At 44.8% G+C, this 26340-nt stretch overlaps 1 protein-coding gene across 1 annotated transcript in view; it reads left to right on the top strand.

Annotated features, from left to right (window-relative positions):
• Positions 1–22967, top strand: part of LOC148474665 (fatty-acid amide hydrolase 1-like) — a gene marked incomplete at its 5' end in the record, with an annotated part of 43199 nt that extends 20232 nt beyond the window's left edge. Inside the window, 6 exons of the mRNA XM_088458285.1 lie at positions 2596–2695; positions 5708–5751; positions 11547–11586; positions 19058–19191; positions 21676–21811; positions 22839–22967. Coding sequence (XP_088314411.1) covers positions 2596–2695; positions 5708–5751; positions 11547–11586; positions 19058–19191; positions 21676–21811; positions 22839–22967 — 583 coding nt within the window. The remainder of the gene's footprint in view (positions 1–2595; positions 2696–5707; positions 5752–11546; positions 11587–19057; positions 19192–21675; positions 21812–22838) is intronic.
• Between the last annotated feature and the right edge of the window lie 3373 nt (positions 22968–26340).

Raw genomic sequence — 26340 nt, 5'->3', positions numbered from 1 at the left:
TACACAAGGGAATAAGGGGAAGTTATACACCCAGACATGACTAATGATCACATCCACCTACAGTCACTGTGAGGAGCACTGCTACACAAGGGAATAAGGGGAAGTTATACACCTTGATAGGATCAATTATCACATCTTCCTACAGTCACTGTGAGGAGCACTGCTATACAAGGGAATGTTGTACACCCAGACAGGACTAATGATCACATCCTCATACAGTCACTGTGAGGAGCACTGCTACACAAGGGAATGAGGGGAAGTTGTACACCCAGACAGGACTAATGATCACATCCTCCTACAGTCACTGTGAGGAGCACTGCTATACAAGGGAATGTTGTACACCCAAACAGGACTAATGATCACATCCTCCTACAGTCACTGTGAGGAGCACTGCGACACAACGGAATAAAGGGAGCCAGGGGCCCATGTGCCCTGCATAGCCTGCACCCATTATAGATACGCCCGCCAGTGACCCTCCTACAGTCACTGAGAGGAGCACTGCTACACAAGTGCAAGAAGGGAAAGTCACAAAAAACAGCCATGACAAACAATCTCTAAGGGGAGCATTAGGAGAATGAAGTGAGAGACATACATGGAGACATGGCCATTGGCCTCCACCATCTGTAATCACTGAGAGGAGCTATATGACCCAAGTGAATGAGGGAAAAGTTATTCAGTACATATAATTATCGGAATCGGTATGAAATACCGCCCCCGCATGGCCGGTGGTTCAATTCCCGGCAGCGGCAGCACGACACTGAAACACATCCCGGCAGCGTGAGCCCGACAGCGCTGGAAATCCTGATCGTTGTAAGGTAGGTATAGACTAACCTAACCCCCCTAACCCTAACTCTCCTTACGGGTGCCTAACCCTAACCTCCCCCCAAATGCCTAACCCTAATCCCCCCGTAAGTGCCTAACCCTAACCAGCCCTTCCCCGCTGCCTAAACTTAAGTCCCCCGGGGGGGTGCCTAACCCTCCCTCCCCCTAGCCTGACCCTAACCCTCACGGGGGGGTGCCTAACCCTGTCCCGCCCGGGTGCACTAAACCTAACCCTTCCCCCCCACGGCTGTCCGCTCGCGGCGCCCAGCATCCCTTCGATCGGGATGCCGGGCGCCGGTCTCCCGGCATCGGGGAAATGAGCGGCGTATACATCTAGACGCCGGGGATTTCACCCTCACCGGGATATGACAGTCGGGAGCCGGCTGTCAGTTTAATGTCAGCCGGCTTCCCGATTGCATCCCTAATTATCACATAATTTGCCCTCAGTCACAGGAACTTTTTCTGGATTTACCTAATGTTCTGGATACCAGATTCCATGCTGGACACCTCTAACAATATACAGTATATATAGAAATTAAGTATTTTTTATTTATTTGGTGTTTTTTTTACCTCAGACAGAGCCAATAATATGAGAATGTTGCCAGCTGTGGAATGGAATCTCCAATGGATCAGAGCACAGGGATGAGGATAATTCTCTAGTTATATATAGATAACATTGCAGTAAGCAGACTGGAGGGCACGTAGGAAAGCGGGAGAGAATCCCTTTATGTTACGATGAGTTGATGTGCATAAGGATCCTTGCTCAGCATCTCCCCCCTAGCAGAGCTCTTAAAGAATATCTTATGACAATCGGCGTAACTATCAACGGGGGGCCTCAACTGTCTGCAGGCACCATGTGGCCACCTGTGATGCTTTCTGGCCTTGCTCCCCTATGCGGCCTATAGTCAGCAGGGAACTAAGGCCCTCATTCAGAGCCATACGCTCTGAGCAGAGCACACGCTCTGAATGAGGGCCGGCCTCCATGAAAATGGAGCGTCCTCCTGGACGCTCGTATAGCTGTGGGTTACCACCCACAGGCTATACGAGCGTGCATTTTGATGGCCGCGATGGTCGTGACCATCGCAACCATCGAAACTGCGAGCCGGAGCCTGCGGTTGAGGTTTTCAACCGCAAGTTCCGGAGTGATTTTGGCTCTATCAGAGCCAAAATCACTCCCACTGACATCACTAGTGATGTCAGTGGGCCGGCTTCTGACGGGAGGCGTTCCCGTGGGAACGCCCCCGTCAGGGAGGCACGCCCCCGGCACGCCTACCAAAGGGGGCGTGCTGTCAATCAACATCGACAGCACGCCCCCTTTGATCAGACAAAACGAGCGAAGGACTTTCCTTCGCTCGTCGCGTCTGGCGCATGCGCACGACGGAGCTCCCTCCGTCGTGCGCATGCTCAGTCCAGAACATCGACCCACTTGCGAGCGGACAGCCGCTCGCGAGTGGGTCTGAATCAGGCCCTAAATGTTCAGCTGTGGGACTGCTGAAGCTCTAGAGTGCTGTGCACATGAGGCAGCACTCTAACGGATCCATAATAAAATCCTGGCCAGCGTTTGTGGGGCAGTCTCTGATGCCATGACCTCTGTGATCAGGAAATGCAGGGGGACTAATAAAGATGGCGGGGGCTGATAACCTGGCATAGTATGTATAGGCAGGAGAAACTAAAAACCTTTGTCCGTAAGTTGCCCACTCTCCTGGAATGTTCGGAATACTCATGCATTTCAGGGGTAGTGAATAAATGGGGCCACTTTATTATTTCTATTAGTAAGAACAACTTCATAGACCCCAACCTGGGGGAATGCGCACAACTCTGTAAGATGCCCGACGTGGTGAAGAGGATCCTGGGCTTCATTTTCCGGCCGATAGTAAGTAGATACGAAAAAAAAAAAAAAAAACAATTCTTACTGTAAGTAAATTTGTGAACTTAATTAAATTTAACACGGACAATTTCATTATAAACAAAAATGAAAAAAACACAACATAATTATAAACACTAATTGGTCTATTCAATATGTTAATTATCATTGTCCAAACGGACTTCGATAGTTAACGTTTCTTCTCGACGAGAGCGCCAGAGGAATTCATCAAATCAGCTGTCTTCCCGAACACTTTCATTGCTCCTCTCGGAGCAGGTCACGCATGCACACAAGAGCTCCGACATCCGAAAGGATCCCTTTTCACGACCCAGGACTCCTTCCCATACGGAAGATGGCGAATGCTCCAGCAATCAAGCTCTGAAAATATTGTATTTATGGTGCTTGATGAATTCTGTCCCCATACTAGTGTATGGGGACAGCGGGCCATTCCGCCAGAGGAAGGTAAGCAGGAGATATCTGTGATACTAGTGTATGGGGATAGCGGGCCATTCCGCCAAAGGAATTTAAGCAGGAGATATCTGTGATACTAGTGTATGGGACAGCGGGCCACTCCGCGAGAGGAAGATAAGCAGGAGATATCTGTGATACTAGTGTATGGGGACAGCGGGTCATTCCGCCAAAGGAATTTAAGCAGGAGATATCTGTGATACTAGTGTATGGGACAGCGGGCCATTCCACCAAAGGAAGGTAAGCAGGAGATATCTGTGATACTAGTGTATGGGGACAGCGGGCCATTCCGCCAAAGGAAGGTAAGCAGGAGATATCTGTGATACTAGTGTATGGGGACAGCGGGCCATTCCGGCAGAGGACGGCAAGCAGGAGATATATGTGATACTAGTATATGGGGACAGCGGGCCATTCCGCCAAAGGAAGGTAAGCAGGAGATATCTGTGATACTAGTGTATGGGACAGCGGGCCATTCCGCCAGAGGAAGGTAAGTAGGAGATATCTGTGTTACTAGTGTATGGGGACAGCGGGCCATTCTGCCAGAGGAAGGTAAGCAGGATATATCTGTGATACTAGTATATGGGGACAGTGGGCCATTCCGGCAGAGGACGGCAAGCAGGAGATATATGTGATACTAGTATATGGGGACAGCGGGCCATTCCGCCAAAGGAAGGTAAGTAGGAGATATCTGTGATACTAGTGTATGGGGACAGCGGGCCATTCCGCCAGAGGAAGGTAAGTAGGAGATATCTGTGTTACTAGTGTATGGGGACAGCGGGCCATTCCGCTGCTTTACCTCCTTAATGAATGGCCCAATAACTTAATTTTTACAACTTTTGTAAAAATTAAGTGATGATGAATAGGTTCCTTAGAACTCTATTCATCAATCAAATTTCTCCTTAAATAATGCGGAAACGAGCAATTCATTCCAGAGCTTGGCCCTGGTAGCTAACGTCCCGAAAACTGAAAGCAAAGTGGTCACATTAGTGATCACTTTACTTTTACAATCAGCAAGGACAGATTCCTGCGAGTGCATTTAAATACATGCATGCGGTACATCATTCCTTATTGGCAATAATCATTTTCTAATTATTGGGTCTAAAACCTGATAATAAATAAACAGGCCCCATATTGTAGCTATACTTTTATCCCACTAATTAATAAATGATTTTTCTATATGAGAATATATAACATATCTAGCAATAGCCCATAACCTGAATACTACTGTAAAGAAACAGACTGCTCCTGTCCCCCAACCCCTGTCCCTGTGTTTGGTAAGTGCGCCCAGGTGCCCTAACACTGATTAGTAACTTTCTCACTCTACAGCATAATTCCGAAAATCTGTCATTGCTCCGGCAGACACAATGGTTTACACAATGGTTACATAAGTGAATATGTTATGTTTTATTGTTTCACTTAATACTCGCTAAAATCCTAAGTGACACTTTGATAATGCCCTGACATGGGTTTCCTAGCCCCAATAGTAATCCTTAGACCTTGAGTCCATGAGAAGAAATTAGCGGTGTGTAAGCAGCAGGTACATTAAGTTGTGACCAATGGGCATTTTAACTTTTTAACCCAAAGTAATGTCCCGTATACACAATACCCACAGTAGTAGTGCCCCTACTACACATAATGCCGACAGTAGTAGTGCCCCTTATGCAGTTCCCGCAGTAGTGGTGCCCCTTATGCAGTGCCCCCAGTAGTGGCAGTGGCCCTTATGCAGTGTCCATAGTGGTAGTGCCCCTTATACAGTGCCCCATATGCAGTGCCCCCTATGCAGTGCCCCATGTAGTAGTGCCCCCAGTAGTAATGCCTCCCAGTAGTAATGTTCTCTGTAGTAGTACCCCCAATAGTAATTCCCAAATAATAATGCCCCTAGCTGTAATGCCCCCTGTAGTAGTGCCCCCAATATTAATGCCTACAATAGTAATGCCCCCAGTAGTAATGCCATCAATAATAATGCCCCCTGTAGTAGTGCCCACAATAGTAATGCTCCCTGTAGTAGTGACACCAATAGTAATGCCCCCAGTAGTAATGCTACTTATACACAAAAAAACCCCAACACAATACTTACCATAAGAACCGCACCTGAATCCCCGGCCGTTCAACAGGCTGCTCCTCGGAACTATGGGAGAGACCTCATGACATCTCGCCCATAGTGCACACTTCAGGAGCTGGAAGTCGGAGCTCTGGAGTGAGCTCCAGCCTCCACCTGCCAGTGTTGTTGTGGGGAAAGATCTGGGCGCCCGCTGGTAACAGAATATCAGTGGGCGCCCAGCAAATGGAGCCTACCTGCGGCGCTGGGCTGAGGTGGGCCGGAGGAGGCGTAACTGGTTCCGTCTCCAGATATTTGGACGCTGTTGGTTAGCTACATAGCCACTGATTATAAAACTTCAGCATTCAGAGCAGATCCTGAACCATCTGTATAGTACATAGAACTCAGTGTTGCAATGTGGCATCTAATATTAACTTGAAGATAAAATATTTTTAAATTTATAGTGATGCTGATATTTTTTCCCTGTACGTAAATCTTATTTTAAATATTTCCAGTATCCGAGGATTTCCAGGTTTCTAAATTCCAGTGTTGGTGCAAGGTAAGACCCTGTGTGCTCTTCCAGATTATCTCTCATATACAATGTACACTATGTAGACAAAAGTGATTGGACACCTCTGCATTGCAGCTGGTTTAGCATGGGTCCGTGCATGGTCACATTAACTCTGAGAAGTATAAAGATGTTCATTGTGGCAGTTCTACAGAAGCAATGAATGTTTTTATCAGGATGACAATGCCACCTGCCATGTTTCCAGGGTGACGCTGGACTAGTATACAGAAAATGTGGTAACCTGGATGTACTGGCCACCTCTGACTCCAGATCTTAACCCCAGTGAGAACCTCTGGGACGAATTAGAACGATGGGTGCGTTCTAGGCTGACTCGACCTTCTTCAGTGTCACAGTTGGTCAGTGTACGTAAGGCGGAATGGCAAAACATACCCCCTGCTGTTATCCAGTAACTTGTGGACAGACAGTTTGCCAAGAAGGGTGTCTGCAGTAATCACTGCACGTGGTGGATCTACAAAGTACTGACGTCAATAAAATATTGTTTATCTATGTCCTGTCAGTGTCCAATCACTTTTCTCTACATAGATATATTACCCTGGTGGATTATTCCACATAAATTCCCACCCGCTCACACTCTGTGTCCTTGGTGCAAATTTAAATAGGGGCGGGACCAAATGACTTGATTATTGCAGAATAGCGTCATTAAGCCTCGCCCCCTACACGGGAATCCACGTTTGCTCTAGAAATTCTCCCCCATTCTGCCTACTTCACTAGGAAGTGGGCAGGAATGCAGGAGAAGTGCCTACTCTACGGGGTGTGCGGGGAGTTACCCGAAAAATCGTGAGCCTCCCACGACTTCCGGGAAAGTAGGCATGTATGATACAGAGGGAGTGATAAATCTATGGATACAGCTATGGAAGAAATTGCAGAGCAGCGGTGGAAGGAGGCCCCCAGTATGATTAAGATTGGGGGCGTGACGTATGACAAGGCCCCCAAATTTACGTGCGACCCTCGCAAATGTTGGGTGGTATGAGGAATTGTCTACTGACCATTGTGGTTGGGGCTTACACAGTAAAAGAATTGGAGAATACATGGTGTAAACATGCGGATATTTTTAAGACCAGTCTAAAATGCATGTAGTCAGGAAGCCGGCGGGCGAAATGCCGACCGCCGGCTTCCCGACTTTCATATCCCGCCAAGGGACTAATAATAGGCGTCAAAATCCTGCCGCCTATCATTATCCCTACGTTGGGATCCTGACGCCTGGCACACCGAACGAAGGTAAGCCGGGCGGCGGGTGCGGACAGCCGCAGGGAGGGGGTTATGTTAGGGACTCCTGGGGGGGATTTAGGATTAGACACCCCCCTGGGAGGGTTAGGGTCAGGCTAGGGGAAGGTTGGTTTAGGGTTAGGCAACCCCAGGGGTAGGTTAGGGCTAGTCACCCCCCCGGGAGGGTTAGGTTTAGGGAGCGGGGAGGGGGGGTAGGTTTAGGCACTTACAGGGGAAGAATTAAAAAGCAATGGGAAAAAAGATCTAAGGCGATACAGATAAAATTATACTTAAATCGTGGAGGTCGTTGATATGGAGGTTTTTACTTTTCTAGAGATGATCCACTCTGTGGAATACAATTTGAAATTTAAACACAAACATAAAAGATCATATGTGAAGTAATGTCAAAACGTAAAACCACAACAAAATGAAATAGTCCTTTTGTGTTTCTGAAGAAGAAAAGGGTGATATCCGTTTTTTTCCAAAAGTTTATGTCAATCAAACAAATCAGGATAGATCCTCACCACCACAAATCATAGAGATGGGCGTACCATAAACTCACTTAATACGTGAATGGGAAATATACATAAAGGTATCTTTCAAAATACTTCACCGTGTGTCAAACGAAAGATTGAAGGATAAGCGTACCCAAACTCACGTAATAAGAAGTTGGGATCAGCATATAAAGGTATCTTTTCCACAAAAAATGAAAAAAACCATAGGTAAAGAAGACTTTTGATGAAAAATATAAAGATCCAAGGAGGATCGAAACGGCGTTGGTGGAGAGATTTGTAGGCATTCTATGGATTATAAGAGAGACTTGGATTTATATTTTTGAGGTATATAGTAGATCCATTACGGGTTTCAGTCCGGACCTTTTACCTGTAAGAGGAGATACTACTGTTAATACTTCTAATTTTCATCTTTACTTGTTCAAGGATTTTTTATTTTATTTTACATGTTTTTAATATTTGTATTTTTAATAAACCATTTTTGAAGTGATACCTCATCCTCTATTTTAAATCAAAAGTCTTCTTTACCTATGGTTTTTTAGTTTTTTGTGGAAAAGATACCTTTATATGCTGATCCCAACTTCTTATTACGTGAGTTGGGGTACGCTTATGCTTCAATCTTTCGTTTGACACACGGTGAAGTATTTTGAAAGATACCTTTATGTATATTTCCCATTCACGTATTAAGTGAGTTTATGGTACACCCATCTCTAAGATTTGTGGTGGTGAGGATCTATCCTGATTTGTTTGATTGACATTTACTTTTGGAAAAAAACGGATATCACCCTTTTTTTCTTCAGAAACACAAAAGGACTATTTCATTTTGTTGTAGTTTTACGTTTTGATATTACTTCACATAATGGTCTTTTATGTTTGTGTTTAAATTTCATATTGTATTCCACGGAGTGGATCATCTCTAGAAAAGGAAAAACCTCCATATCAACGACCTCCACGATTTAAGTATAATTTTATCTGTATCGCCTTAGATCTTTTTTTCCCATTGCTTTTTAATTCTGTATGTTTTACTTGTCTGGGCAGGTATAGGATTGAGATTGGGCCGACACAGTTACCGTGCGCCAGAGTTCTACCTTTTTATCAATTTTGTGATAACTATACAGGGGGAGGTTAGGCATTAGGGGGGGTTAGGCACCCCTAAAGAAGGCTTAGGGGGGGAGAGGGTGAGAAATAGTACAAATACTTACTCTTCTAGTGCCCTTTCTATAGTACAAATATTTACCCTTCTAGGGATCTTCTAGTGCCGGTCTTCAGGCAAATTTACGTGCGACCCTCGCAAATGTTGGGTGGTATGAGGAATTGTCTACTGACCATTGTGGTTGGGGCTTACACAGTAAAAGAATTGGAGAATACATGGTGTAAACATGCGGATATTTTTAAGACCAGTCTAAAATGCATGTAGTCAGGAAGCCGGCGGGCGAAATGCCGACCGCCGGCTTCCCGACTTTCATATCCCGCCAAGGGACTAATAATAGGCGTCAAAATCCTGCCGCCTATCATTATCCCTACGTTGGGATCCTGACGCCTGGCACACCGAACGAAGGTAAGCCGGGCGGCGGGTGCGGACAGCCGCAGGGAGGGGGTTATGTTAGGGACTCCTGGGGGGGATTTAGGATTAGACACCCCCCTGGGAGGGTTAGGGTCAGGCTAGGGGAAGGTTGGTTTAGGGTTAGGCAACCCCAGGGGTAGGTTAGGGCTAGTCACCCCCCCGGGAGGGTTAGGTTTAGGGAGCGGGGAGGGGGGGTAGGTTTAGGCACTTACAGGGGAAGAATTAAAAAGCAATGGGAAAAAAGATCTAAGGCGATACAGATAAAATTATACTTAAATCGTGGAGGTCGTTGATATGGAGGTTTTTACTTTTCTAGAGATGATCCACTCTGTGGAATACAATTTGAAATTTAAACACAAACATAAAAGATCATATGTGAAGTAATGTCAAAACGTAAAACCACAACAAAATGAAATAGTCCTTTTGTGTTTCTGAAGAAGAAAAGGGTGATATCCGTTTTTTTCCAAAAGTTTATGTCAATCAAACAAATCAGGATAGATCCTCACCACCACAAATCATAGAGATGGGCGTACCATAAACTCACTTAATACGTGAATGGGAAATATACATAAAGGTATCTTTCAAAATACTTCACCGTGTGTCAAACGAAAGATTGAAGGATAAGCGTACCCAAACTCACGTAATAAGAAGTTGGGATCAGCATATAAAGGTATCTTTTCCACAAAAAATGAAAAAAACCATAGGTAAAGAAGACTTTTGATGAAAAATATAAAGATCCAAGGAGGATCGAAACGGCGTTGGTGGAGAGATTTGTAGGCATTCTATGGATTATAAGAGAGACTTGGATTTATATTTTTGAGGTATATAGTAGATCCATTACGGGTTTCAGTCCGGACCTTTTACCTGTAAGAGGAGATACTACTGTTAATACTTCTAATTTTCATCTTTACTTGTTCAAGGATTTTTTATTTTATTTTACATGTTTTTAATATTTGTATTTTTAATAAACCATTTTTGAAGTGATACCTCATCCTCTATTTTAAATCAAAAGTCTTCTTTACCTATGGTTTTTTAGTTTTTTGTGGAAAAGATACCTTTATATGCTGATCCCAACTTCTTATTACGTGAGTTGGGGTACGCTTATGCTTCAATCTTTCGTTTGACACACGGTGAAGTATTTTGAAAGATACCTTTATGTATATTTCCCATTCACGTATTAAGTGAGTTTATGGTACACCCATCTCTAAGATTTGTGGTGGTGAGGATCTATCCTGATTTGTTTGATTGACATTTACTTTTGGAAAAAAACGGATATCACCCTTTTTTTCTTCAGAAACACAAAAGGACTATTTCATTTTGTTGTAGTTTTACGTTTTGATATTACTTCACATAATGGTCTTTTATGTTTGTGTTTAAATTTCATATTGTATTCCACGGAGTGGATCATCTCTAGAAAAGGAAAAACCTCCATATCAACGACCTCCACGATTTAAGTATAATTTTATCTGTATCGCCTTAGATCTTTTTTTCCCATTGCTTTTTAATTCTGTATGTTTTACTTGTCTGGGCAGGTATAGGATTGAGATTGGGCCGACACAGTTACCGTGCGCCAGAGTTCTACCTTTTTATCAATTTTGTGATAACTATACAGGGGGAGGTTAGGCATTAGGGGGGGTTAGGCACCCCTAAAGAAGGCTTAGGGGGGGAGAGGGTGAGAAATAGTACAAATACTTACTCTTCTAGTGCCCTTTCTATAGTACAAATATTTACCCTTCTAGGGATCTTCTAGTGCCGGTCTTCAGGCATCGGGATTTGAACTCATACCGATTCTGTCTAAAATATACAATAAAAACATAGAGCCTGATTCATTAAGGATCGCTTTTGCGATTCCAGCTCCATAATTGCGCGCAGGTCTGCTGTGAAAATATGCTAATGATTGCAGTCACAATGCCTTCGCGCTGCCTGCATAGAGACGTCCACTGCCTCCTATTACTGCTATCTCACATCCGTAATACCTTGCAAGCCTCCATAAAAATGGGTAATATCGAGTACCATCGGCCATGCAGAATTACAGCAGCCCTGACCCTACTTAGACATTGCTAACCTCATTGCACGCAGTAAGTACTCAAGCTGCTTATGCCATCGCACTGGCTAATTTATGCACGCCCATGCAACGGCGTTCAAATGGTCAGGCATGCCAGCGTTTTTTTTCTGACCACCTCTCGTCACCACCCCCAAACGCTCACTGCCTGTCAGTCACTATGTGATCGCTCTCCGTGCTCTGGGTGATCGCATTGTGATCACAGTGGTGTCTTTGCACACTGCGATTCATGCGCAGTACGCAACAATCGGCAGTCTTTGTACGCTTTAGCAGTTGCGATCCTTAATGAATCGGGCTCACAGAGAGAGCAGACTCGGTGGATCTGTAGGTTTTCTTCCATCAAAGTTTCTGTGATTTTGTGTTTTCTCTGTTATGTTTTGCGGTTATTGTCTGTATTGATCTCTCTCATTCCTCCATCTAGATCTGTGAAGCATCTCTGGGAGGAGCAGATAGCCGTGCAGGTAGTATACATTGCGTATATATTAATAATAATTTCTTCTTCAGTGTCCATAGGGATCCACAGGGATACCATGGGGGGTGTGTGGTTGGAGAGATCCACGCACCAAACAGTTAAAGCTTTAGCTCCCAGGATGCCCCGGTCTTCCTCCACTTATACCCCGCCCCCAGCCATAGGCAGACAGTTTTTCATTTGGTGCCAGCAGGACCGGTCGCACCTTTAGACAGGGGGACTGCTTAGGCAGCCCCAAGATTTTTTATGAGGTTTTTTTGTTGTTTATCTGAGCAAGCAGCAAGGCGTCCTAATGGGTGAGTGGTCCGATGATCACGGTGGGCGCCAGCGGGGCTCTGATTGCAACTCCACTGGGGACCCAGGGCTGCAGCCAGACAGACGAAGAAGAACAGGTAAGGCATGTTGTGCAGTCCTTACCTCCGGCGGTGGAGATCTGCCAGAGGACGCTGCAGTGGGGTGACTGCTTCATCCGCTCCCCCACTAGACCAAAGGTGCAGTTAAAAGCTGGCATCGGGGACCATGAAGAGGCCAGCGGCACCCGGCGGTTGGTGTAGCAGCGGGGAGGTAGGCTCTCCCCGGCATCCTCTCCCCCAGCCCAGAGCACGATCCCTCACTTTGAGATTTCCCGCTTCTGAGCTGTTCCTCCTCCTCACCCTCTTCCCTATAGGCAGGGCCGGATTAAGGTCTGTGGGGGCCCCTGGGCAACAAACATGTGGGGGCCCCCATTACGTGCCCTTTATGCAGTGCACCCAGTAGTAGTGCCCCCAGGAGTGTTGCCCCTTATGCAGTGCCCCCTATGCAATGCCCCCTGTAGTTATACCCACAGTAGTAGTGTTCCCAGTAGTAATACCCCTGTAGTTGTGCCCCCAGTAGTCATGCCCCCTGTGTGTGACCAATAGTAATGCCCTCAGTAGTAATACCCCTGTAGTTGTGGCCCCGTGGTAGTAGCACCAGTAGTAATGCCCCCTGTGGTAGTGGCACCAGTAGTAATGCCCCCCGACTAATGTCCCCTGTAGTAATGTCCCCCCCGAGTAATGTCCCCTGTAGTAATGTCCCCCTCGAGTATTGCCCCCAGTAGTAATGCCCCCCGAGTATTGCCCCCAGTAGCAATCCCCCCCCGAGTAATGCCCACAGTAGTAATGTCCCCCCCCCGAGTAATGTCCCCTGTAGTAATGCCCCCAGTAGTCCCCCCCCGAGTAATGTCCCCCACAGCAGTGGAAAAGCCGCTTGCGCTAAAAAGAGAAAAAAATAAAATCATACTTACCTTAAGCCCCGCTCCCGCTGCCTTCTGATCCGCTCGGCTGGCGCTGCTCCTCTGCACTATGAGAGAGACGCATGACGTCTCTCCCATAGTTCACTGCCTGAGCCGGAAGCCGGAGCTCACGTGTGAGCTCTAGTCACCGGCTCTGGCTGCCGCTGCGGGGAGGGAGCCGGGTGCCCGCTGGTTACAATCTCAGCGGGCGTTTGGTGTCTCCGTGCGGCACCGGGGTTAGGTGTCCGGAGGAGGCGGAACTTGTTCCGTCTCCTCTGGTTCACTTTAACCCCGATGGCTGGGTGTGGGGGCCATTCAGGTGTGGGGGCCCAGGGACGATCGCCCCTGTCGCCCCCCCTTTAATCCGGCCCTGCCTATAGGAGACACTCAGCAGCCATTAATTCTGAAGCTACAGGTCTCAGGAGATTTGGGTCCAGTCTTCCTGTATAACTCTGCCAGCCCTTTGAGGCTTGAGTAGTTGATTTAGTGCCCATTATAAGTAGATTTATTTATGTGCATTATACTGTCTTAAAACGTTCCGTCAGTTATATCTATCCCTGCTGCTCTTATTTAAACCCTCAACTACCAGGCGTGTAGGGGTTCATTATTACTTCACATTTACTTGTATTTGTGAAAGGTGTCACTCTGCATTACTAGTCATACACTGATTATGTGCTGCTAGCTGGTTATTACTATGTCTTCTAAGGGTAAAAGGGAGCCTGAGGCCCCTGTGCTGGTTACTTGCAGATCCTATTCAGCGGGCTTGTCCCCTTAGGATTTCATGCAGAATGGTCTGTGTGTTATTTGTTATGTACCACCTCCTCAGTCCACCGTACCAGCCCCTGTCCAGGAGCCACCTTTGGTGTCCTCCTTATCATAGGTTATGACGCAGCTAGTGGACCTCTTATCAGCCCTCATGCTGCCTTCCACCATGGGGTACCCACAGCTATCACAGCCTACTATGTCAGTAACCCCTATGCATCCTCCTTGGATGGATGTTTATGTCCACTCAGTGCAGAATATGGCTCAATCGTCTGCCGCCTATCAGCAAAAGGCGGACAGACAGCCACTAAAACACTTAGGCGGACTGTATCATCCTCTCAGTCCACCCCGCTTTCGGATTCTAATGCATCATCTGTGGAGGCAAATGATGCACAGGGTTCTCTCTCCGGGTCTCCCTCGGGCAAGGAGAACCGTCATTCAACAGTGGATGTCCCTCCTTTAGTGAGGGCGGTTATATCGATCCTGAATGTAGAGGATGATGAGCCGGCCCCTAAGCCAAAAACCCAGATGTTTAAACGTCAAAAGGTGGTTAAGGCTGAATTCCCTCTATCAGAACAGCAAACTGAGCTCATGGGGGAAGCTTGGGGTACTCCTGGCAACGGTTCCAGGTCCCAAAAAGACTAGTGTCTTTTTACCCTCTCCCTAATAGTGAGTGTGCTAAGTCAGAAATCCCTCCTACTGTTGATTCGCATGTGGCACGCTTTGTCAGAAGTTCTACTCTGCTTTTACTTGTCTCAAGTCAGTCTGCTTGCTTTCTGGCGCTATCAGCAGGCCAGCTACAGTATGGCCGTGGCCTGTGTGGCTAAGGCTATCGAAGGATGGGCAGAGGCACTGGAAGAGAGCCTGCCATAAGACCCTACCAGGGTAAAACTGACCTACATCTCCCATATTTAGGAAGAAGCTGTCCCTAAGCCTAGGCTGTCCTCTTCTCTGTTCTTTAGCCCTCATGGTAAGGCAAGTGAGCAGTCCTTTCCCAGGCAGTCTAGTTCTCACCAGACTACTAAGCCGCGATCCAAGCAGTCTTGGTTGGCCAGACGTCCAGGTTCCAAGTTTGACGACAAACTCTCCGTCTGATCTTGGCATTAAGCAACAACAGATGCTTGGGTCCGAGAAGTGATCTCTCAGGAGTACGCCCTCACCTTCCTCAGGTGTCCTCCCCAGCTATTTTTTTTGCACATGTCCCCCATCAGACCCTATCAAGGCCCTGGCCCTCCAGGAAGCTATTCACTCCCTGCTGCGTTCATGTGTGAAAATACCGGTTCCTTCGGCTCAACGAGGAACTAGGTTTTTATTCCACTCTCTTTTTGATTCAGAAGCCGAAGGCGTCTCACCAGCCTATTCTAAATCTCCATCCCCTCAACAGATTTATCCGAGTACCCAAGTTCCACATGGAAAATGTGTGATAAATTGTCCTGGCATTGGAGCCTGGGGATTTCATGGTTTCTCTGGACATTCAGGATGCATATCTGCATGTACCTATTACTCCAACCCACCAGCAGTTCCTACAGTTTGATGTTCTGCAGCAACATTACCAGTTTCGGGTGCTGCCCTTTGGTCTGACAACAGCCCCTCAGTTATTTACCATAATAATGGAAGTTATGGTGGCCCACCTCAGGTGCCATGGAATCAGAATCCTGCCATACCTAGATGACCACTTAATCTTGGCACATTCACCAGTTGTGTTACAACGACATCTCCAGCTGACCGTTGACTGCCTGCAAACACACGGCTGGCTCATCAATTGGATAAAGTCCTACCTATCTCCGACATAGCGGATTGTACATCTTTGGGCACTCCTGGATTCTCGAATACAGAGGATTGTTCTGCCAGCGGACAAACTTTTTATACTACACTTGCGCAACTTGCTCTACAATCAGGGGGTATCCATTTACTTAGCAATGCAGGTCCTGGGGTCCATGGTATCTCCTTTGATATGGTAGAATACGCCCAGTTCCAGGCCCCTTCAACAACTGATTCTCTCCCGGTGGAACGGGCAGTATCATCTGATCTGCTCCCAGATGATCCTCATCTCTCCGGAGGTTCGGTTTTCCCTCTCATGGTGGCTACAGACGTCCAATCCGGACAAGAGTCGCCCCTTCTAGATTCCAAATTGGGGACTTCTCACTACAGATGCCAGCCTTCGCGGATGGGATGTGGTAATCGGTCATCATACCTTTCAGGGATGGTGGACAACCGAGGAAAGTCGCCTGCCCATAAACATTCTGGAGGGGCAAACAGTGTACAGAGGGCTCTCTCTGGCACAAGATCTGCTTCGGGACAGGCCGGTCTAAATTCAGCATAAAACCTGACTGTGGTAGCCTACCTCAACCATCAGGAAAGCACGCGAAGTCGGGCAGCCATGCGGGAAGAAGCACACATTCTGGTCTGGGCCGAATGTCATCTCCCGGCAATCTCAACAGTGTTCATCCCCAGAGTGCTCAACTGGGAAGCGGACTGCCATCAGGACATACACGCCAGAGAGTGGGCTCTAAATCTGGATGGCTTTCAACTCCTGGTGGACAATGGGGCCTGCCAGACATAGACCTGATGGCTTCACGTCACAACCACAAGGTCCTCAGGTATGGGTCCAGGACCAGAGATCCCTCAGCTGCCTTCGTGGACGCTCTGGCAGTGAGGTGGGACTTAAATCTTGCATACCTCTTTCCTCCAATCTCTCTCCTCCTGAGAGTTCTCCGAAAGTTCAAGCAAGAAGTTGGGATGGTGATACTAATAGCCCCAGCCTTGCCCAGGCGACATTGGTTCATCGACCTACGAAGTCTCTCCATAGACAATCCTTTCCCACTGCCTCTATGGCAGGATCTACTAGCAGAGTCCTTGCCTGTACCCATACCTACCTCATCTGTCTTTCACGGCATGACTCTTGAGAGACCCCTTTAAGAGCCCAGGGGGACCATATACTTTTTAGGGTCTCCCGGGGGCTTGCCTTTCTCCAGGCGGGGTTAGACCTCGACCTCCATCTGGCCTTCCTTAGAGTTCAAGTTTCTGCTCTGTCAATCTGGTTCCAGTGAAGGATCACTCCCCTGTCTAATGTTAGAACATTCTTTCAAGGTGCTCTCCGCCTTCAACCTCCTTTTTGTCCATCCGGTGGCTCCGTGGGATTTGTCCTTGGTTCTCCGGGCTGTACAGGCTCCTCCGTTTGAACCTCTGGACTCAGTAGACCTCAAATGGCTGACAGTGAAGACGCTCTTTCTTTTCGCTATCTCCTCTGTGAGCAGGGTATATAATTTGACAACGCTCTCCTGTCACTCCCCATTCTTGATCTTTCATCCAGACAGAGCTGTCTTCTGTACCAGGGCTGGTAACCTCCCTAAAGTGGTATCCCGATTCCATTTGAATTAATAGATTGTGGTTCAGGCCTTCCAGTCCTCGGATATTTCTGCAGGTGAAGCCTCCTTGGATGTGGTTCGTGCTTTTCGGATCTATGTGGATCGTACTATTTCCTTTAGGAAATCAGATTCTGTATTGTATGGCAAATTTGTATTGTATGGCCTTCATAAGCGAGGCTGGCCAGCTAACAAACAGACTCTGGCTCGATGGCTCCGAATGACACTCTCTAAGGCCTACATGCAAGCTAATCTTCCTGTTCCAAACAGGGTTACAGCACATTCTACTCGGTATGTGGGACCCTCGTGGGCGGTTCGATGTGGCGCTTCTGCTGAACAATTGTGCAAGGCAGCCACGTGGTCTTCCGTCCACACCTTTCTCAGGTTCTACACCTTCTCCTTTCTGCTCAAGAGCGTCCCTGGCCTTAGGGGAAACTGCTATGGGACATCCCCATGGTATCCCTGTGGATCACCTATGGACCCTGAAGAAGAAATTGAGTTATGGTAGACTTATCTTTGTTAACTCTATTTCTTCAAATATACAAATAGTTGATACCAGCGCTATATATAGTTGTTGTATATAAAAACTCAGATACGGATGTGTAGTCAATTAATATCACATTTAATACATTACAATATAATAAAATTTGTTATATGGAAAATAATAAAATGCACAAAATAAGTGCTGTATTAAAAATAGTTGTAGTCATATGTAATCGCTATTAGGGGAGGCTGGTTAATCCATATTCGATAAAGACACTAGCTGTGGGACAATTGTTGGTTCTGTGTAATTAGGTACAGCAAATATTTACAAGGTGGCGTATCCTTAATCTCAGTCCAAAGAAATTATCATGTGTCCAAATCCTTTTGGTATTATCACAGAGTATAGACTGGATGGGATCCACTTGTAGCTGTTATCCTGTGGAGTTGATGCAAATGTCCCAAAAGCAGGAAAATGTGTCAAAGTGTCCAAGATGAATGGATATAGATGGTGGAGAGGCTTAACGCGTTTCGTTGGTAAATCGATATCCAGCTTCTTCAGAAGTATACCTATTTCTTCAAAGTCCTTAGGATCCACAGGACGCCCACAAGGGTTCATTAGGGCCTTACAGAGTACGCAAACAGAAACAGTATGAACAAAACAAGAAAAAAATAATTACAGTACAGAACATTTGGTGCCATTGTTGGGCATGGGGAAGAGATGATTGTATAAGTGAGAAAAGGAGAAGCACATGAGGGAAGAGGGTCCTGCTCGTTAGAGCTTACAATCTAAAGGGGAGTGGGAGACAGATGGGGGTGACACAGAGGGGAGAGACAGTGAGTAAGGAGCATGGAAGGTAGGTTAGGATAAGAGCTGGAAAGCTTTGATAAAGGAGTGGGTCTTGAGAGCCTGTTTTAAACTTTGTAGAGATGTGGAGTCTGATAGGGAAAGGGAGAGCAAGAGAGTTCCAGTGGTAGGGAGCAGCACGGGCAAAATCTTGCAGGAGGGAGTGGGATGAAGTAATTAGTTGGTGAGCATTAATTTGTGGAGCGAAGTGGATGGGCGGGAGGGGATACAGTCAATATCCCGGCAATTAGAATACCGGCGCCGTAATCCAGACACCTGTCAGAATCCTGTTAGGAGGAGAGTTAGGGGTTAGGGATAGACACTAGGGGGAGGTTTAGGGTGCAGGGAGAGGGAGGTTAGGTTTAGGCACTAGGAGGGATGTTAAGTTTAGGCATAGGGGAGGGAGGGTTAGGGGAAGCGTTAGGATACCGACTGACAGGTGTCGGTATCCTAACCCTGTCGGGAGGACCACCGGCATCCCGTACCCAACCCGGGCAGGAGTGTGCACGGAGATAAGGTCAGAGATGTAAATAGGAGAGGATTGGATATATATCTGGTAAACATGGTATATGTGGCAAGTGTGTTCATATTTAATTAATATATGTAATTCTAATTTCAAATAATTTCTCAGTAATGTCTCTTTAATGACACTGTTAAATTTTATTCACATATTAAATACCTATAATTCATGTACCCCAGTCTGTTCTCGGAGGTCTGTCTGTGATTGTCAGCTCTTATGATAAGTCTTTTCTTTTAGGAATACCAGACAGAATTCCTCACTGAGTGGAGAAAGCTGAATCTAGATGTGGTCCTATGTCCCATGTTGGGCCCGGCCTTCAACATCGGTTATCCGGGGAGACTTTACGGTATTTCTATAAGTCACAGTGTTTCGTCACTAATTTATATATATTATTATACAGGGTGTAACTGGAGATTTATGGGCCCCACAGCAACATTTATTACGACCCCTTTTGTACATTTTGTCCGCTGGAAATGGTGTGGCTTAGGTTTAATAGAAAACCATTCTCAGCTGTCGGGTCCTTGTAGCTGCACCCCCTCTCACTACAGTAGGACCACCTTAGGTCCTCCGATGGGGTCCTGCAGTGTATAATGACAGTGGCACATGCAACACTCACTAATTATTAGCAGCCAATACAGCAACATGAGATATAGAATGTGCATAATGTAATGATAATGATATAACTGGTGTACTTCATGTAAGATATAAGAAGTTCTTATTGCAGAATAAAAGGGAGATCTCAGCATGTGCGCTATGGTACATAAGGATATATTTATTTCAGTACAGAGAAAAAATATATATTCAATGTTCATGACAAAAGAATTATCAGACTCAATTGTCTAACTTACTTCCATATGGCCAGTATACCCATAGAGCTTTGTATGCCATCAATCTAATGTGCCCCATATGGCCAGTATACCCATAGAGCTTTGTATGCCACCAATCTAATGTGCCCCATATGGCCAGTATACCCATAGAGCTTTGTATGTCACCAACCTAATGTGCCTCTTATGGCCAGTATACCCATAGAGCTTTGTATGCCACCAACCTAATGTGCCCCTTGTGGCCAGTATACTCATAGAGCTTTGTATGTCACCAACCTAATGTGCCCCATATGGCCAGTATACCCATAGAGCTTTGTATGCCAACAACCTAATGTGCCCCTTATGGCCAGTATACCCATAGAGCTTTGTATTCCATCAACCTAATGTGCCCTGTGTGGCCACTATACCGATATAGATCTTTGTATGCCACCAACCTAATGTGCCCCGTATGGCCAGTATACCACCAACCTAATGTGCCCCTTATGGCCAGTATACGCATAGAGCTTTATATTCACCAACATAATGTGCCCTGTATAGCCACTATACCGATATAGATCTTTGTATGTTACCAACCTAATGTGCCTCTAATGGCCAGTATACCCATAGAGCTTTGTATTCCAGCAACCTAATGTGCCCTGTATGGCCACTATACCGATATATATCTTTGTATGCCACCAACCTAATGTGTCCCGTATAGCCAGTATACCCATAGAGCTTTGTATGCCACCAACCTAATGTGCCTCTAATGGCCAGTATACCCATAGAGCATTGTATTCCATCAATCTAATGTGCCCCGTATGGTCAGTATACCCATAGGCAACCAGCCAAATATGCCCCATATAGTCATACTCACAGAGCTTCATATACCAGAAGTATATGGCAGTGGTTCCCAAACTCTGCCATTACAGTCCAGGTTTTAAAGAATATCCATACTTGAGCACAGATGACTTAATTAGTACCTCAGTCAATTCGATTTAACCATCTGGATTTCGTTATGGCTATCCATAAAACCTGGACTGTAAATGTCGGAGTTTGTGAAACTTTGGTATATGGAATAGTTTTAAGCACCATAATTATGGGGATCAAATCCAAGACACAAATACAGTATACCACAAGCCACAGACACTGATCAAAGATCCATTCTCATTTATGATTTATACTACAAAACGTTACGTATAGAAGCACACATCAAAATACACTGAGCAGGGCTGTAACTAAGGTAGTGTGGCTTGTGCCATGGCACAGGGCACCACAGGTCAGAGGGCACTGTTTGGGCCTGTCAAATTTCTGTTTATTATCATTCTTGCTTGTAGCTTCCTCTTATTTCATCCCCAGCATCTCCTGGCCTCTTCTATCACTTCCCTGGCCCTTCCCCATGAAGCCATGGCCCTTTTTTGGGTTCATTATGTCCCTATTTGAAAAATGTGGGGGCGCCAATGCTCTTTCTGGTACAGGGCACCAAAAAGTCTAGTTACGGCTCTGGCACTGAGTGATTGGTCTGTAATGAGCAGGTGTTTGGGGACAGTACATATACAGAGCATTGGTCTTATACAAAGGAGAAGTGCTCAGTAATACTGTAACCTCATTTTGTACACAATGGCAATTAGTGTGCAACAGTGACAAAATAAGACGTATGATGTGAAGCTCACAGGGGATACAGTTAATATCCTAGCAAAGGGGATGCCGGTGCTTAAAATACCAGTGCCGGCATGCCGACACCGGTCAAGGTCCTGGCGCTGGAATCCCGACCACCGGCATTCTGAAGGTGAGTAGCGGGGTTAGGGGGAGGGTTAGGGGTTAAGGTTAGGCACTTGCGGGAGGATTAGGGTTAGGCACATGATGTCACAAAAGTCTTCCTAAATGATTTATTATTAGTATTAACATGTATGTAAATAGCACCAGCATAGTCCACAGCACTGTTCAATTATGAAGCAATACAGCTATAAGTTTGGGTTTGGGTATTAGACAAAGCGATAAGAGGGCGCCACTTAGAAGCTTACATAAGTCACCAATCTCTCTTATGTCTCTCAGCTCACATTGCCTGCACAATGTATTAAATTATCCGGCTGGAGTCGTTCCTGTTGGTTCCGTCACTGCGGAGGACGAGAAAGAGCTAAAAAATTACAAAGGTTACTGTAATGATCCCTGGGACAAACTGTATAAGAAGGTAATTATTATAGTGGTTTTTAAGATATAGGTGAGGTTTATTTGTGCTATCTCTCATAGGTCTCTATTTATTATCATTATTTTCACACCCTTTTCACATTATTTTAGTTTCACCCAAAGTTACTAAAGGGCAATTGGAGTAGAATTAGTAAAATTCCCTGTGATATTTCCTGAATTCGCAATACGAATTCAGTCGGTAATATCACACTACAATCTGCATTCAAAATGCGGATTGTATTAAATAAAGCCCATAATATTATTGTTATAAAGTGTCTAATCTCCAGGATTGTGTTTATTTATATATATGAGTACAAAGGGCCTGATTCAGAGCCGCTCGTAAGCGGCAGTACGCTCGTTCCGAGCGATGTTCGCCCATCTGCGCATGCGTACGGTTTTTAATACGCATGCGCGAACCAGTCAGTGCGGCCGAAAATCGTTTGTTCGCTATATAGCGAAGGCCTGCTATTTTGATTGACAGAATGAGGCGTATGTGGGTGGTAACAGGGGAAGGTGCTTGAAAACGGGGAGTGGAGATCAGAACGCAGGCGTGCTTAAAGGTCAAAGCGGGCGTTTTATGGGTGTGCATAATTTAAACTGCAGCGTCATTGACCACGTCACTGGGTTATTTTATAGCCAGAACTGCTCGCAAAATTGTGGTAGGAAAAACCAACCACAAGAATAGCGAGCAGTTCATACGCTGTTCGATGTACTCGATTAATCTAATAAATAGCGGACATGACGTATGATGCGAGCGGCCAGGGGGCGTATTTTTCAAATAAACGTATGCATGTTTTGTTAGCTCGTTCAGACATGGAGGCGTCAACAGACAGCAAGGAGCGAACGGTTCATTTGAATAGCCACCCCCTTTTTCTGAATGAGCGAGCGCTAATTGCGTCCGGCTCTGAATCAGGCCCAAAGCCTGGACAGGTGTCTAAACATTGCTGGGGCTCAGTGGTTATGTGCTCTGTCTCTCTTCCTCCCCCTACTGTTTACTCTGTGTAACTGCTTCTCTATCACTATCTCTGCAGGCTGTGGAAGGAGGGGTGGGTCTACCGCTGTCTGTTCAGTGTGTGGCGCTTACCCACCAGGATGAGCTCTGCCTGCGTCTCATGAAAGAAGTCGAGACCCTTAGCGGCCATCACCAAAAGAGGCGATAAGCCCCTGCCTGGCTCTTGGGCAACTCATTAGAGATGACTATAAACTAGGGATGTGCAGGCTCGGATAGGTTCGAGTTTGCACGTGGAGTTCGGATTTTTCCCTCCAAAAAAACGGAACTCAGAAAGAGGCAAAACATCATCTTACATGGACGAACATCATCATTCCTGGACTTTTGTCCAAACTCGAACCTATCCGAGCCTGCACATCCCTACTATAAACATATATTATTAGTTGTTATTTCATTAGAGAAACCTATATCGCTACTCTTTATTACTCTGTTATCTGTAGAGGGTTACTAGTCGTTGACTGATCCTCTTCAGGGACAGCAGCAAGTGACAGCCATAGGTAGACTGAGCAATGAGGATTCTTATAGCAAAGCAATTATTTTCATCTGTATCGTGTGTAATATAACTATGAATGTTCAGCTATAATAAACATATTTACGTTTGTTAAACACATATTCACTCCATTGTATTTGAAATCTTTCTGACATTGCAACATTCTTTGTGTGGAAATATTCCAGCACAGAGTCTGTATTTGGATCCTGGATGCTGGAAACAATCAGATTCTTGTTTACTCTCTGTAGAATATACTAACATAATAATACTAATAATAATACTACTACTACTACTAATAATAATAATAATAATAATAATAATAATAATAATACTAATAATAATAAATAATAATAATAAATAATAATGAAAGCTTACAGAAATACACCATGTGGATACCATGTGACAAGTTTTGAAATCAGACAGAAATTTTGGGAATCACATATTTAATATAAGTGAAGATTGACAGCTGATTTGGGTTCATTGCTTAAGGGCTGTGACCAGCCACCAGAGGGGCAGAAGGAAAGAACAATAACTGCTTGGTCACCTCACCTGAGTGATCCTTCCGGCACAGTAAAAGGGACAGGGGCTGATATTAGTCACACAGGTAAGACTGATATCATACAGTCACTATACACAGGTAAGACTGATATCATACAGTCACTATACACAGGTAAGACTGATATCATACAGTCACTATACACAGGTAAGACTGATATCATGCAGTCACTATACACAGGTAATAGAAACAAGTGGAAAGCAGCATTGATAATGAAAATGTACACAATTTAATATACATACAAAATACACTAACGGCACCTAATATTTTGGACATTGACACCTACCCTGCATTGGAATACCAAATTGGATTTGGGACCTTATCCATTGTTTCCAGCACTGACTGTTAAGAGGCAGCATCCCTTGCGTTGGATTTTCGCTGACTGTGATGCCATCGCTAATTTCAGGTTCCTCAATCATCTTGGTCTAAGCTGGTAAAACTATCGCTATATCATTGGATTGCTTTTACAAACTTCATCCTACCCTCTCCTTGAATGACGTTTCATCGGTGTCCATTCCAATTTAATTGCAGCAGTATTTAGTGCCCACAGGGTTCATTTATTTGCATGAGATTCAATATCATGTGTTTTATTTCTCCATGTCACATGTGACCTTTTGATGCTCCATATGTTTCAATTTATCTGTGGTTTTTATATTGTATTTTATTGCATTCAGTGTATTTTGTATGTATATTAAATTGTGTACATTTTCATTATCAGCACTGCTTTCCACTTGTTTCTATTACTCTATAGGAGGCTGACTACCTCCCTCCAGCAGCTGCTAGGAAAACTGACACATGACAGTGCCCTCTATACTATAATATCTTTATAGACATTTCTCTACTATACACAGGTAAGGCTGATATCATACAGTCACTATATACAGGTAACACTGATATCATACAGTCATTATACGCAGGTAATACTGATATCATACAGTCACTCTACACAGGTAACACCGATATCATACAGTCACTATACACCGGTAACACTGATATCATACAGTCACTATACACAGGTAAGACTGATATCATACAGTCACTATACACAGGTAAGACTGATATCATGCAGTCACTATACACAGGTAAGACTGATATCATACAGTCATTATACACAGGTAAGACTGATATCATACAGTCATTATACACAGGTAAAACTGATATCATACAGTCATTATACACAGGTAACACTGATATCATACAGTCACTATACACAGGTAATACTGATATCATACAGTCACTCTACACAGGTAATACCGATATCATACAGTCACTCTACACAGGTAACACCGATATCATACAGTCACTATACACCGGTAACACTGATATCATACAGTCACTATACACAGGTAACACTGATATACAGTCACTATACACCGGTAACACTGATATCATACAGTCATTATACACAGGTGACACTGATATCATACAGTCACTATACACAGGTAACTGACATCATACAGTTATTATACACAGGTAACCGATATCATACAGCACTATACACAGGTAACACCGATATCATACAGTCACTATACACAGGTAACACTGATATCATACAGTCATTATACACAGGTAACACTGATATCATACAGTCACTATACACAGGTAACACCGATATCATACAGTCACTATACACTGGTAACACTGATATCATACAGTCACTATACACAGGTAAGACTGATATCATACAGTCACTATACACAGGTAACACTGATACCATACAGTCATTATACACAGATAACACTGATATCATACAGTCACTATACACAGGTAATATTGATATCATACAGTCACTATACAAAGGTAACACCGATATCATACAGTCACTATACACCGGTAACACCGATATCATACAGTCATTTTACACAGGTGACACTGATATCATACAGTCACTATACACAGGTAACTGACATCATACAGTTATTATACGCAGGTAACCGATATCATACAGCACTATACACAGGTAACACCGATATCATACAGTCACTATACACAGGTAACACCGATATCATACAGTCACTATACACAGGTAACACTGATATCATACAGTCATTATACACAGGTAACACTTATATCAGTCACTATACACAGGTAATACTGATATCATACAGTCATTATACAAAGGTAACTGATATACAGTCCTTATACACAGGTAACTGATATCATACAGTCATTATGCACAGGTAACTGATATCATAAAGTCATTATGCACAGGTAACACTGATATCATACAGTCACTATACACAGGTAACTGACATCATACAGTTATTATACACAGGTAACCGATATCATACAGCACTATACACAGGTAACACTGATATCATACAGTCACTATACACAGATAACTGATATCATACAGTCATTATACACAGGTAAGACTAATATCATAGTCATTATACACAGGTAACACTGATATCATACAGTAACTATACACAGGTAAGACTGATATAATACAATCATAACACACAGGTAAGACTGCTA

Source organism: Taudactylus pleione, unplaced genomic scaffold (assembly GCF_031769625.1).
Source record: "Taudactylus pleione unplaced genomic scaffold, aTauple2 ptg000824l, whole genome shotgun sequence".
In the NCBI taxonomy this organism is placed as follows: Eukaryota; Metazoa; Chordata; class Amphibia; order Anura; family Myobatrachidae; genus Taudactylus; species Taudactylus pleione.
The sequence above is the reverse complement of the archived record's forward strand: the minus strand, read 5'-3'. Positions and strand labels throughout refer to the sequence as shown.